The 15701-nt window shown below is 39.7% G+C and overlaps 1 protein-coding gene across 1 annotated transcript in view; it reads right to left on the bottom strand.

Moving 5' to 3' along the window:
- Positions 1–8162: 8162 nt before the first annotated feature.
- The window catches only part of LOC139740374 (E3 ubiquitin-protein ligase LRSAM1-like), a 34894-nt gene continuing 27355 nt past the window's right edge, over positions 8163–15701 (bottom strand). The window contains exons 16-20 of the mRNA XM_071650966.1: positions 14005–14181; positions 12073–12171; positions 11242–11373; positions 8836–9150; positions 8163–8294 (exon numbers count right to left, since the gene is read on the bottom strand). Coding sequence (XP_071507067.1) covers positions 8163–8294; positions 8836–9150; positions 11242–11373; positions 12073–12171; positions 14005–14181 — 855 coding nt within the window. The remainder of the gene's footprint in view (positions 8295–8835; positions 9151–11241; positions 11374–12072; positions 12172–14004; positions 14182–15701) is intronic.

The following is a 15701-nucleotide window of genomic DNA, read 5'->3' as shown; positions in this document are numbered from 1 at the left end:
TTATTTAATTGCAAATTCACAATAAATTGATATCATATACATTAATCATGACAATGTGTTTCATGGATAAATACAGTATACAGAACACGGTCATTATAGTATCAAATACATGTACCTTGAAGTGAATGATGATGTGTACATAGTATGAAAACACTTATACACAAAATTAATTCACAAAACATGAAAGCTAAACAAAATGTTGCAGACATTTTGTGGTGTAATCTTTCAAAGTGATGCATGTGTAAAAGACGTTTTATCTAATAAAAAATGTCATGCATGATGCAGGTTGAAAACTTTTACTTGGTGAACACTGTCTTGCTAATAGAAGCACAAGATAAATGAGGGCGAGTGGCAAAAGGGCATTAACAACAAACCATTGCATAGACTGCTTAAAAACTGATGACATACAAACTGAAGTCATATGTGGAGTAAAAAACAAATAAATATTGCTGCCTAAAGTTAATATGTCTGCCTCATTTCACTATACACTCATTAATTCAAAACATAGTAATAACATCAACTCCATAATGTGTCAGTTAATGACAGAAAAAGATTTTTCTGGTGAATCAATACAGGATGAGATTTGATGCAAAAATAAAACTAGAAATGTCGCTATGGCGACTGGTATGCCTCCGCCATAATGCATGATTCTCCTAATAGGTCTAGATAGTCCATGTGGACAATGTGTGATTACATTTTCACAAAACTGGCAAAATATTGAAATGACAAGTTTGTCAGAAATGTGTTAAATGTTCACCTTCCTTGAACTTGGTTTAATTGGATGAATAGGAGAGCATGTATTTGGGGATTTAAGGACTTTAACTTGACTTTGACCCATTCATACATTTATGCATTGAGTAATTTTCATGGTACCGGTATGGAGAAAAAGTGCAATTTCTGTACTGAATAGTAAATTGTTACCATGTTCATCTGGCCTTAGACCCTAAAATTCATAAGATAATCACTTTCAGGAAGAACATGCATAGATATGCAGTAGGTTTCACGATAAATTGAGCCACTTCCGAGATATGGAGGAAAAAGTTAGTTCAGCACTTTCACTTGATCTTTGACCTTTTGACCTTTGAGGCAATAAAAAAAGAAAAAAAAACTCTCCAGAGAATTTCTATTAGGTTACACATGCATACACCAAGTGTAAAAAAAAAAATACTAATCCTGCTGGCATTGCATGAACATGAGGGAAATAGTAAAATTTTGAAGTGTTGCACTTGACCTTTGACCCCTGACCTTTGACCCCATGAACCCTACATTCTCTAGATAATCACTGCCAGTCAGTACATGTATATATACTATGTTCCATGAAGATACCTTGAACAATTTTCCAATTTACAGAGAAAAAAAAAAGTTTTAATACTTTTACTCGACCTTTTGACCTTTGACCTTTGACCTCATGACCCAAACTTTCACCAGAGAATCTAAATTGGGTAATACATGTATACACTAAGTTTCAAGAAAATATCTTCTGGCATTGCATAGATATGGTGGAAATAGTGAAATTTTATGTATTTGACCTTGACCTTTTGACCTTTGACCTTGAGCACATGCACCCAAAAGTTGATAGGCACAACTTCACCCCCTAATACACATACATGCCAAGTTTCATCAGGATACCTCAACAGCTTTTGATAGTTACCTTGTCCACAAAATTCATTACGGACGGACGGAAGGACGGACGGAAGGACGGACGGACGGACGGACGGACGGAAGGACGGACGGACGGACGGACAACCCGAAAACATAATGCCTCCGGCACCACTTCGTGGCGGAGGCATAAAAAGTCCTAACTGGACAAGACAGTAGCCATCATACACTTCACTAATGCCGTACATCACCATGTAGATATTAATATACGTCACTGATGATGCATCTGTCCTTTGTCTTACCATCACTGGTTATGCTTGCTGGTGGTAATATACACACACAGACACAGACAGACAAACAGACACAAGGAGACAAACCACTGGACACACAAACCACTGGACACACAAACGCACATTTTGGAAAATTGCCGATTATATAATAATATAATGCACATGGACGAACAAGATTGCCTATAGAGTCAAACATATCTACAGGGAGGAGAAATCTTGTTGGTTTTGTTACAAATATCATCCAAATCTAGCAGAAGATTTCTCCGGAGCCTGAGAAGATCCGTCCAAGTCATCGCTTTGGATGACAAGACATTATATCTCAAATTTTGGTGAAAATGACTTTTTTGGATTAGTGGTGTGACAATCAAATGTGTCCAAATCCTAGCTGTCTTACCCAAAAAATGGAGCCACTACGGCATGCCAGAGGTAAGGCTATCCCGTTCGATATAGTGCTTTGGCTGCCATGTTGTTGTTATTTTTTATCTTTTTTTTGCTCTCCTAAACATTTGATATTTTGTAGACATGAGATCTTGTCGCCCCAGCAATGATACATATCCTGTATGCCTGCATGCCCACTCAGAATGAACAATGATACATTTTTTTTTCAATTCTGCTGACTCATCAAGAGGAACAAATTTCTTCTGCCATACAGAACTTTAAAAAAAATGAGAGAAAGAAATAAACCTATTTTTTTTATGATAAATGAGATTGGGCAGATTAATAAAGACAGCAATATTTCACCAAACACAAAGTTGCATGACAATTTATAAGCTGAGCAAGCATGACATCACAGCACGCTGACCAGGACATTAATTCTCAGCTGCCATTCTCGATATACCACATATGATGATGTTAATACTGCTTATCACAGTGCAACAGCTTTCTCAGCACTTAGTTTTCACATTTCACTTGAAATTTCCAAAAATCTGATGCCTCCACATGTCTTTACTTCATTTATGAGGCAACTACCTTTCTCTTTTAACCCAATGAGGACAAGCTGATTTTGCTAAAACATATGTTTCCCATAGACACCTGCCCGGATATACTCGGGACTAGTCTTCAATAGGTTAAGTAACATTGCCAGGTAGAGCATTAACACAGGTCAATATCTGACAATTAACCAACAGTCCACCCTGTCCAAATTGCCCGAAAATACACAACTGAACATTTGGGATAATATCACACACACGTACTGTACACTAAAAAGAAGCAAATCTTCTTGAAATGATTCAATGTAATATGCAATGTACTGGAACCTGAATACCATTTAATGAAAATAACTGAGAATCACGGCAACCAGGCGCCATACTTTCCTGACCCGACGCAACCGAACTTCTTTTGGTATTAAGAGTGCTTCCTTGTAGATTGATGCTAAGTGATGCTGGACAGGAATTAGTCTTTGCAGCAGCATGCGTATTTATAAATAATATGTCAACACAGGAAAAGTTAAGTTTGTTTTTCTACAACAAATCTCTACATACACTGTTGCTTCACTTGAATAAACATCACAGATAAATACATCACAGTACACACTTGGTAACAGTACACACTTCTTACATACCTGGCAAAATGATAGGTAATGTGTTCAATAAAGGTACACAGCATATCATTCATAATCACTATATAGATATATTTTTCAATATATGTGTATCATACATAATAACCTACATTTATGTATTTTTTGTTTTGAACAGTACCATATATCATGTATAAACAGTTACACAGAGTATGGAATGAAATCTCCTTTTCCATCACACCTTTCTCTCACACAAAGATATATGAAATGACCTTTTTCTACCTTTTTTTTTTTGAATTTACTCTGGTTCAAATCCCAAATAGGCTGGCCTAACTTTGCCTCAAACTGCAACATCTTAAAGGGAAAGTTGAAAAAAAAAGTGTCATCCTCAATGATTAAAGTCATATAAATATTTAAACTTGATAATTCTATACAATGCATTCACTCTTTTAATTTACAATAACTGGAAAGTGCTTGAGAAGGAATAAAAATGAGAATTACATGGTTTTTATATATCAGAATTATTTACAAATACTGTAATGCTGTTCACTTGCTCTATGTACGTAAACCTGGTCACACACCTTCTCCTCATATGATAAATCTACACTTTCACAGACTTGTTTGGCATTTAGAAAGTTTAACCTCCTGCTTATGGGAACTGGGTATGACCAGCAAGATAAATCACCTGCACATATCATCTTTGGTAGGTGATGGGTTAGCAGTAAAATATGTGGCAAACAATCAACATTATGCTTCCTCTGTTCTATAGCTTCACCTTCCATCAGTCTACTAGCCAAAATACAATCTTCCTCTCTCTCTAACCATGACCCCATCCTCCCCCACCCCCCTAAAATACCCCCCACATACAAACAAACAAACAATCAAACAACCAAACAAACAAATAAATACACAAACAAACAACAACAAAACAACTCATTGCTAATTCTTGGAGAAAGAACCTTCTAAAGGATTTGCACATTCACAAGATACATATTCATATAAACCTGTCGACAAGACAGAAAAAAATCCAACAATTTGTTCCAGTAACAAAATGCACTTACACTTAGAATGACTATTCACAGCCTACCACATTTCTTTATCCCTTAAAAAAAAGAAAACAAGAGACATGAAATACACCTGCAATCATCAACTAGGTGTATAATAATCAAAATTACATTAACGATTAAAAACAGTCCTACTTGAAAGACAAATTATCTTTTATCTACTCCATGCAGCATGAGACAAAGGATAAAAGAAAAGAAAAAGGAAAGTAAAAACCAAAGAATAAAGTTCATTTGACATGATCACATTATTCTGTAATTTCAGCTCCATTTCTTCAGAAATTAAAAAAAAAAGTAATATGGATAAATAGAAGGCAGGTGCTACTGTATAAGTAGATATTTTCGCTTGATTAATTTTTCGTGCTTGGCCGGGTGGAAAGAGTTTCGCGTGTTTTTAATTCCGCGGAATCAAGACACCAAGTACAGGAACATACGGCAAGCACATATATTTGCATGCTTTTACTTTCGCGCTGGTTTCTGGTTGCGCGAAAATTTCAACACCGCAAAAATTTCCACTTTTACAGTATATATTTTGCCCTCTGTGTTCTCAAACTCTTATGTGTGAGGTGGGATATTTATTTTAAAAAAAAATAAAGGTGTTAAGAAATGTGTGACTGGCATCCATGGAATGAGCTGTCATGAGTACGAGAAAGAGAGAGAGAGACAGACAGACAAACAGACAGGATGATACGTATGGAGGGATGGAAAGACAGACAGACAGACAGACAGTCATCATAATGCAATATATCTGCTGCAAAGTGGTCCTACCGAGTTTATAGGCACAACCACTGACACACATTGTATATGATTTATATCAAACAGGAAAGTAGTACACTAGATGATACTGTTAACTCAGTTTTGAGACTTCTAATGTATTCATGAGATATAAGAGTACTCTCATGTCTGCATCTAACTTCACTGTACACAACTTTTGTTTTCATCATTACAAAAGTTTGAAAACTTGAGAGTAAGAAACACAAATATATACATACAAGAGCACTGATAGAAGAAGATACTGAAGTTGCATAATATGAGGCAACAATGAAAAACTCATTCCACCAACTTCTGTACATCATTACACATTATCTTTTTAAAATCACAGACCAGCTAATAACTACCTGTTTCAATAAGGACAATGATAAATGAAGGACCAGAACTCTGATTTTATGGAAGAAAAAAAAAAACCACAAGAAAACATGTTTCTTGATAGAAATCCATAAAAGCTACTGAATTTCACACTACTCATACATCTGTCATCAGAATAGTAACTGCAGCTCATTCATTAATTTTGATGGAAAATACATCAAACAGAAGCTCGAACGTATGATTACAAAATTTGAAGTGAGAAATCCAAATCAATTAAATATATACCACAACTGCAAAGCTGCAGATGTTAAAACCCTTCTCTGATATCTCTCTCTCTCTCGCTTTTTGCCCTATACTCCCACATGTATATGTCCACTTCGTGTTAGGGAGCATAACAGCATAACGACAACGACAGTTGTGGTATATAAAAAGGCACAAAGTTTTGAGGTTTACAAAATAAGAATTATCACCAATCCGTGTAACTGGGTGCAATCACAATCACAGAATTAATGCACGTAATATTTTAGGTGAATATAATGAATGAAACGAACAGTGGCCATCTCACTTTGCTTATCACAAGAGAGATGGCCATGACATTAGATACCTATCTATCCAAATACAATTGTAAAAGTCTCTGAATAATGCACATTTGTATCTACAACAATCTATGTCTCCCATACAAGGAACATACCATTACCTGCTCTGTACTGGAATACCATATCATAGGCCAGTACTCTACTTTCGTCACATTCTACACACAAAAACAAAATACATTTGTGTAGTTTGGCTTCAAATTTGATGCATTCAGTAAATCTGCTGGCACGAGACTATGGGATTTATGTGAAGGCCTTAGGTCTACATTATGTTCATATCAACTGTACTCGTAAAAATGAAATCAATAAGACCCTTAGCAGTATACTGTATTTCACCAACTCTGCAGTCAAAGCACTCTTGAAAGGTAACAAGTTCACATGTTCCATTTAAAAAACATTCAAACAACTTCATCAAGACACAAGTAATGGTCATTGCACCACACAAACAAAGTGCTTTGAGGGAAGTCTTCAATGCCCAATAAGGACTTTTGGTAATGGATGCTTATTTCAAGCCATTCTGGCTTATCTTTGATCGAAATGGCTGAATACATATGTGACGGTTTGTGGACGAGCAAAACCATAGGAAAATGTTGAATATGACCATGCAAGCTTCAAAAAATATAAACTGTATAATTTGAACGATGGAATAAACCAGGTTATTCACATCTATGTTTTTGTAGAAAAGATATTTGAAATTTACTTCAAATTCTCTATTAAAATCACTTTTTTTGTCAAAACATTAATTGCACACTTCCAAAATGTTTGCTTCAAATCAATGTGTCAGAAATATTTCAAAAATGTACATTTTTCCCAAGAGGTTTTAAAAAATTACACTGGACTTTAGGATGAATATGATTCATTTGATACTGTTCAATCATACTATCAAGGACTGTCATTCATCTCCAATGCTGTAAATGACAGAGAATACTTTTGCATGGGTTTCCCTGTTGTAAGAATAATTTAGAAAATGCCACATCTACTATTTAAAGCAATGTTTTTGTTCTCAATTCTTGTCTCAATCTCATAACAGAAGCAGAACACAAGAGCACAAAGTGTCCTGAGAAATGAGTTTTGAAGATCGACAAAAAATAATGTTCACAAGCAGCATACACTTGCTTCACGATCAGTAATCTAATTGGAGCAAAATGATGTCCTGTTCACTGCCATTTATATGACACCGATGATGCCACAGTGACTGACTTTGAAGCATAAACCCTGCTACAACCATGACATTAACAGGGTGTAATGACAGAAATTCTGATATTGTACTGCATGAATGACATAAAATGATAAAAAAGCAAGTAAGCAAACAAACAAACAACCACTGGCCTACACCATGTTGTCAGCAGCAACCTACTGAGAGCCCAATGGTGCCGTCAGACAGCCATGCAGTTGCTGATGGTGTCATCAGTCATTAATAGAGTGACAAATGGTACCACTAGCCAGCAATGAGTGTTGCTAATGGTGCCACCAGCAAACCATGGTGTTACTAATGGTGCTACCATCCAGCCATGGATTAATGTTCCTGATGGGGCCATCAGTCAGCGATTGAGTGGCTTATGGTACCACTAGCCAGCAATGAGTGTTGCTAATGGTGCCACAAGCAAGTCATGGTGTTACCAATGGTGCTACCATCCAGCCATGGATTAATGTTCCTGATGGTGCCATCAGTCAGCGATGGAGTGTCTGATGGTACCACTAGCCAGCAATGAATGTTGCTAATGGTGCCACAAGCAAGTCATGGTGTTACCAATGGTGCTACCATCCAGCCATGGATTAATGTTCCTGATGGTGCCATCAGTCAGCGATGGAGTGTCTGATGGTACCACTAGCCAGCAATGAATGTCACTAATGGTGCCACCAGCAAACCATGGCAGTATCAATGGTGCCACCAGCCAGCCATGGAGTAATGTTGCTGATGATGCCATCAGAAATAGATATGCTGACGGTGCTTTTCCACAGTGGTGGAGCTGCTGATGGTGCCAGCAACCAGTCACGGCTTTAGCCAGGGGTGCCGTCAGCCAGCCCAGGAGTTGCCGATGATGATCTTGGATGCGATGTCTCCCCGGCACAGAGGGCACTTGAAGAGGGGCTGGGAGCACTTGGTACAGCAGCAGACGTGGCCACAGTTCAGGAACAGCATGTTTGACTGGGAAGAGAGCATGTTGAGGATTGGTCACATCATACTGTCTTACACCCTTTCTCTGCCACGGACATTGGACAGTGTGTATAATATGATGGGGTTTTCGGTACCAATTGGCACCCAAAGCACACAAATGGTTAAGAAAAGGTTTTTAAATTTCCTTTTTCACTTTCATGGGTATAGGCTTTGACAGTAGACACTTGAAGGTTCCTTACTTAGAATACATGTCCATAGGATTTCTAAGACATTTGGGGAGAGGTGTCTTCATGTAAAACAGGCTGTCAAATTAAAAGCTGGTTTTTTTTTTCAGAAATGCTCCTACATTGGGTGTGTCTATTTGATGATGTTAGGATAGGTAGCTATTTTTTCAGAAATGCTCCTAGATTGGGTATGTCTATTCGATAATGTTAGAGAGGTAAGCTGAATTACAAATGGCAATCCTTTGGAGGACGTACAACATATTGGAGGATATATAACATCATTAAGAGTGATAAAAACAAGAAATACTTATACTGAAAATTGATGACGATGACAAAAAAAAACTCACATCTGTTTCCATGCAAATCACACACTCGGTGTTCAGGTGCATTGTAACGTCAGGCTTGTAGCCTTCTGGGGCCTGGACAGCCTCGGGTGGTCTGGCCACCGCTGCGGCAGCAGCTCCGGCCGCTTCCTCCTCCTCCTGCTCCTTCCAGAACTTCTCCATCTTCTTGTCGCCGTCTTCCGGAGGGGCCGAGGGCGTGGCAGCGGGGCTGCGTCCCTCCAGGAGGGCAGCTTTCTCCATGGCCCGGGTCTGGACGTCGCGGTATCTCTCCACGGCCTGGAGAATGGACTTCCGGAGACCGACCTCCAGAACACCAATCTGTAACAAATTACAACAGTTTATTTCCATGTCTTTTCCACTTCCTTTCAGTAGACTCCACAACACCATTATTGCATCACAATCCTTGGAGTACCATTACTTTCTAAATACATGGAAAACTCATTGTAACAAGCTGCTTGGGACCACTGGAAATTCCGGGTTATATCGGGTATCTTTTCATATCAGGGATGAAAAACAGATCAATAACAGAAATATCAATTAAGGTGATTAATACCCCCACCCCGTGACGACAGTCTTACCCAAGGAATGATCTTTCCTTGATCTTCTGCCATTTAAATGCCGTTACCATGGCAACGCAGCTTCCGACACGTCCGAAAAATATGTCTTGCACATCTTCCCACCAAGACTATTGTGTGTGCCACATTTCATAAGCTTTTGTCAAAAACTGAGGAAGTAGTTCAATCCACAAGATCTTTCCTTGATCTTCCGCCATTAATATGCCGTTACCATGGCAACGCAGCTTCCGACACATCCAAAAAATATGTCTTGCACATCTTCCCACCAAGACCAATGTGTGTGCCACATTTCATGAGCTTCAGTCGAATACAGAGGAAGTAGTTCAATCCGCAAGATCTTTCCTTGATCTTCTGCCATTTATATGCTGTTACCATGGCAACGCAGCTTCCGACACGTCCGAAAAATATGTCTTCCACATCTTCCCACCAAGATCAAGGTGTGTGCCACATTTCATAAGCTTTGGTCAAAAAACTGAGGAAGTAGTTAAATCCGCAAGATCTTTCCTTGATCTTCTGCCATTAATATGCCGTTACCATGGCAACGTACTTTCGGGTACTGTCAAAAAATGCGTCTTGCACATCTACAACCAAAGGCACACATCTGTACCAAGTTTCATGGAAATTGGGCAAAAACTGAGGAAGTAGTTTGCAACACAAAATTTTCCATCATTTTGGCTCATAATATGTGAGCTGTTACCATGGCAACATACTTTTTGTCACTGTCAAGAAATGTGTCATGCTGACCTATATCCTAAGACAAACATTCAATATGAATTCCATGAGAATTGGAAGAACACTGATGAAGCAGTTTTGCCATGAAGCATTTTGCCCTATATTTTACCAATTACATGCCGTTACCATGGCAACGCACTTTTTGCCACTGCGGAAATATGTGTCTTGCACATTAACATATTCAGATGAACATCTGTACCTAATTTCATAAAAATTGATCAAAAACTGTGGGAGGAGTTCGCGACGCAAGATTTGTACCCATTTTTGCCCATAATATGCCGTTACCATGGCAACGTACTTTTGGGTACTGTCAAAAAAGACGTCTTGCACATCTACAACCCAAGGCACACATCTGTGCCAAGTTTTATGGGAATCGGTTGAAAACTGAGGAAGTAGTTCGCGACGCAAGATTTGCAACGGACCGACCGCCCGACCGCCCGACCGCCCGACCGCCCGACCGACCGCCTGACCGACCGCCCGACCGACCGCCCGACCGACCGCCTGACCGCCCGACCGCCCGCTGATTCCTATATACCCCCTTCAAACTTCGTTTGGCGGGGGTATAATAAAGGGAATGGGGCCTGCAAAATGACCTTGACATATCCGACTTCTCCATAACACGGTTCCACTGCACAGTACAAATTATACTGATGTAGGACACATACCTTGCTTCAAGATTAATACAAAGCCTTTTGCACACTGATTTTGAAATATTGCACAAAAATATGGAAAATATTATGAGAAACTATAAGAGCAACATGCCTCAAAGCAAAGCTTCTTATGAGGATGCTCATAGAAAGCCACTCCCCCCCCCCCCCCAAAAAAAAACACAAAAAAACACAAAAAACACATGGTATCATTATTGCAACTCAAAGGATACAATTCATGTGTTCATATCAACTAGGAATGATCTTATATCATATTTCAAACAGTGCATTTTTTTTTTCTCTTTGACTTACAGGCACAATTAACAGGAGTCAAGTTATTAACCCATTTTATGTGCTGATTTTGCTCTATTTCACATTTCCCACAGACACCTGCCCCAATATATTCAGGATTAGTCTTCAAGGGGTTAAAAGTTTCCCCAGCGTGAGGCGCTCACCTCTCTCAGATCCTCCATGCCCATCTGCATCATGGTTTCTATGGAGACGCGATGCCTGGCAAACTTGGGGATTTGGTCATCAGCCCCAGCCTCTTGGAGGATGTCCACCACGGCAAACTCTAGTTGATGCTCCTGGAAGTCGGATGAAGGCGGCAAGATGTCACAGTCGTAGTCAAGCATATTTTCTTATATCAGGAATAGAAGCTAATAATCAAAGTACTACAAGACACACACGCACACAAGTACGACCATGGAGAACTGTGTATCATATTCTAGTAGCGTGCAGGTGGGGTCAGGTAGGTTTTACCATTACGTATTTGTTTTGTGTGTGTGTGAGTTGGTTCAGTCTTCTGAGAGGGAGGGGTGCTTTTATGTCTTCTTAGTGTCAGGAGGACTATCATTGGTCACATACATTTCAGGAGAGGAGCAGCAAATGAAACTTTCTTTTTTTAAAGCAAACTCGCTCAAATGTGCTCAAACTGATAACGTAGCTTCGCAATACAAACATGTATCAGCAGGTCAAAATTGATAACATGCGATAACTTCCTACTGCTTGACACACTCACAAGGGTAAACCTGCACTCCATGGAACAACAAGACTTATGCTTCTTCTAATTTGTGTCGAATGTCTGGGGTTCTCCCAAATAATCTTATTTCATTCTGTCTCTAGCATTGTTCTCCTTTCCACAAGAAATTAAAAATCACTATCTCATCAGTTTTTAGGACATATTTTGATGATGGGACGTGCATGGAAACTTTACACTTTGAAACTGGTGGACAGTCTTGGTGCTGGCATAGAATCTATGGAGGATATCAAAAAGAGAGGCTGACCTGGTCGATGAGAGATTGTGGTTTGCGGTCCAGGAGCCGTTGATACTGGACCAGCCAGTAGTCCTGTTCCGTCTGCAGTCTTCTTTCTTCCATCTCGAGCTATAAACACGGGATAAAATTTTTTGAAAAAGAGTTACATTTTATCACTTACAACTAGTGAGACGGTATCTATGTACTAACACAGGTCTGCCAACATTCCCACATCCAAATCAGGGAGATTCCACACAGCAATCAGGGAGATATCTGTGGGTCACATGCATTTCAATGGGCGAAAATAATTTCCAAATCAGGGAGATTTTTATATTCTCTTATCTAGACACGAACAGATTTTGACATTTTCAGGGAGACTCCTGCAGAATCAGGGAGACTTGGCAGCTCTGCTAACCTAATATTCAATTTCATATGATTCACTTCTGGTGCTTAAAGCATAAAACACATCACATTGTGATAATAACATCTCAGGTTAAAGCAAAACAACATAGTGATGGAACTTTTTTTTATTAAACTTAAACTTTCTGTTTCTATAATCAACAGAGAACATCGAACTTCCCTCATAAGTATCAGCGACATCTTCGACAGCAAAGGTTACTCTATCATCATATTCAACTCAAGATCTAGCTGAGGCAAAGTGAGAAGAAATAGCATCAAAAGTCAGAAAGTGTGCTTCGGACTCTCTTCATGATTGTGATAATGATTACAGTGGTGGTAGTGGTGAGAACGATGACGGAAGTGTGGTGATGATGGTAACCATGACGATGGCTTTGATGATGGCGGCGACAATAGATGGGTATCGATAACAACCATTACCGGTCAAACTGATGACAAGTACAATGACAGTCAATATGTTGACGATAACAGCAATCTTCTTCTTCGTGTGGCACAACGTGACTAGCTGATACTATTTCCAGACTATTGCTAGTCATCTGTGAGGATATGAGGGATACGCATCATTTGCCTGTTTCTGGTGCCGGCATGTGGGTGGACCGCTTCACTTGGCTAGCATCCTACTCTTTGCAAGGAATGAACGATCATTTGACAGCGTGATTTGTGACTCCTTCAAACATGGGTCCTCCATTCAATATCCTATCCAAGGGACAGAGTTTTTTGTCTCTTAGAGGGGATGGCAAGATTACACAAAACATAAGACTCAAACCTGAGCCATTTAATTGCAAGGCAGACACATTATGAAATGAGCCACATCATTGTCATTTATGACACCAACAATTACCCCAGACTGTTGGATACAGATGACTATGCAAAGATGATACAAAAGGAATATTACCAGGAACATTATGTAGGAAAGACTGTATCAGGGCAATTACCCTTCAGCTAAATACTGATTAGTGATAAGGCAGGGCTCGACACTAACGGTGGCCCGGTGGCCCGGGGCCACCAAAAATGAAAGTCGGGCCACCAAATTTGAAAAAAGAGCACATTTGGTGGCCCGCCTCGGGCCACCAAAATTTTTTGAAAAGTATGTCAATAAATTCGTAACTTTTTGCGCCGGAAATTAGCAGTTAAATTTGTTTAAAGGATGGATGATAAGGACTGAATGAGTGCCTGAGAGTGAGTGTGCAAGTTTGTTGAAGTTTATTTAAGAGTAGATATGTCCAACTTCTAATTCTTACTATCATAAAACTTAAATATTTGACGCATTAAAAAAAAAAAGGACTTTTAATGTTTTTTATTGTTTTTTTTTTTCGGGACACCAATTTTTCTCTCGGGCCACCAAAAATTTGAAATTTAGGATTTTGGTGGCCCCATCGGGCCACCAAACAAAAAAGTTAGTGTCGAGCCATGGATAAGGTTAGGGTAAAGATTAGGGCTAGAGTTTGGGTTAGGGCTAGGATTATGTTCAGGATTAGGATTACGGTTAGGGTCAGGGAAAGGGTTCAGGGCAAGAAAGACAGCCATCCTGGCAAACGGACTCACCATCCTCTGTTTGAGTGCCTCCTCTCGATCCTCCCGCTGCATCATGAGTTGTTTGAGCAGGGCGGCCAGGTCGGCCCTCTTCTGCTCCAGGGCCACGGTGGCAGCGTCCGCCTTCATGTTCCTCTTCTCGATCTCCGCCAGAGTCACCTCGGCCAGTTGCTGCTGGATCAGGTAGATCTGTCCAATCACAACCACACGAGAACGACATGCATTGATTAGCCAATATGCCAGTAAAAAAAATAAATCTTATTTATTTGACATTGTTTTCTGATAGCCAATAAAATATTTATCGGTGAATTCAGTGAAAAGCTAGGCAGGCTCTCTAGTCATGTGCAGTATTTGAGTAAGATTCAAATTGTCAAACAACTCACAAGTTCTGCTGCCAAAAACAAAGTAAGACAAAATGATTCTAATAAAAGGTGGGTCCCATCTTCTATTACAGAACCTCTTTGTTTGGGGATATCTCAGCCATTTCAAAACCAATTTTCATGAAATAATTAACTCCTCTTAGAATTGTATGCTCTTTAATATTTCATACGAGTGGTTTCTAATATCTCGCAAAAAGGTAAAACCTGAATCCCCGTCCCAACCAAAACTATATCATCCCTTTAATTCAGCTGACAATGACCTCCGACATTTGCATGTGCAGATAAACACCATATTTCAAATAGCTTGGCTTGGAAGTACCTGTGTGCATACTTGTACACACCTGACGTAAAACTAGCCCTCTGCAAGAATGGCTGATAGGTACGCGTTAAAATGAGACTCTATATAATCTGACACATGAGTAAGATACCCTGGGTGTATGGGTGGGGTAGGATGAGATGACATGGGTTTTTCTATATGTGTGCATGTTACAAAAAGCTACAACAATCCTCTGTTAGCATACTCCCCAACACCCTCACCCCAAATCCTGAGCCCCTTTGCCTCCTAAAACATGTGCAGAATACCTACAAGGTTAGAGGGAGGATCTGCCTCTCAGTGCGTGTTTGTGTGTGTGTGTGCGCACGCGCGCACGCGTCGTGTCTGTGTTTAGCCACATACACTATCATTAAACATTTCTAGAATACCTTTGAGGTGGGGGATGGTTTACGCCTGTGTGTGTGTGTGTGTGTGTGTGTGTATGTGTGTGTGTGTTTGTGTGCATTGTGGCATCAATAAAACTGACAGACAACCTGACAACACTACACTGACTGCAACACTGATTACTATAGGTTTACGAGCCTCATAAAGCAACAGCATCCTGTGCTGCTACAAAATAGAGCGACAGTGATTACGCTAAAAACAGAAAAGAAAAATGCTTCAGTGATATTTGTGTCAATCCTCTATAAAGGAAGCTGAGAGCAGAGAGAGAAAACAAAGACAGACTGAGACAAGCAGAGACAAGTACAGACAGACAGAGAGAGAGAGAGATACAGACAGCCAGACAGTGGCAGGTGGATAGAGAGACAGAAAAAAGAGACAGAGATAGACAGACAGACAAACAGATAGACAAGATACAGACAGACAAACAGACACTGACAGAGATACAAGGACAATGAGAGAGTGTGAGAGAGATGGAGATACACACATATGGAGAGACACATACAGAGATACAAACAGACAGACAGACATACAGAGAGAGACAGACAGACACAAATACAAACAGAGGGAGACACACAGAGAGACAGACAGAAAGACAGGCAGACACACACACA

The sequence above is a fragment of the Diadema antillarum genome, unplaced genomic scaffold (assembly GCF_040938485.1).
Source record: "Diadema antillarum isolate AM-2024a unplaced genomic scaffold, OU_Dant_1.0 seq00000850_RagTag, whole genome shotgun sequence".
Taxonomy (NCBI): domain Eukaryota; kingdom Metazoa; phylum Echinodermata; class Echinoidea; order Diadematoida; family Diadematidae; genus Diadema; species Diadema antillarum.
The sequence above is the reverse complement of the archived record's forward strand: the minus strand, read 5'-3'. Positions and strand labels throughout refer to the sequence as shown.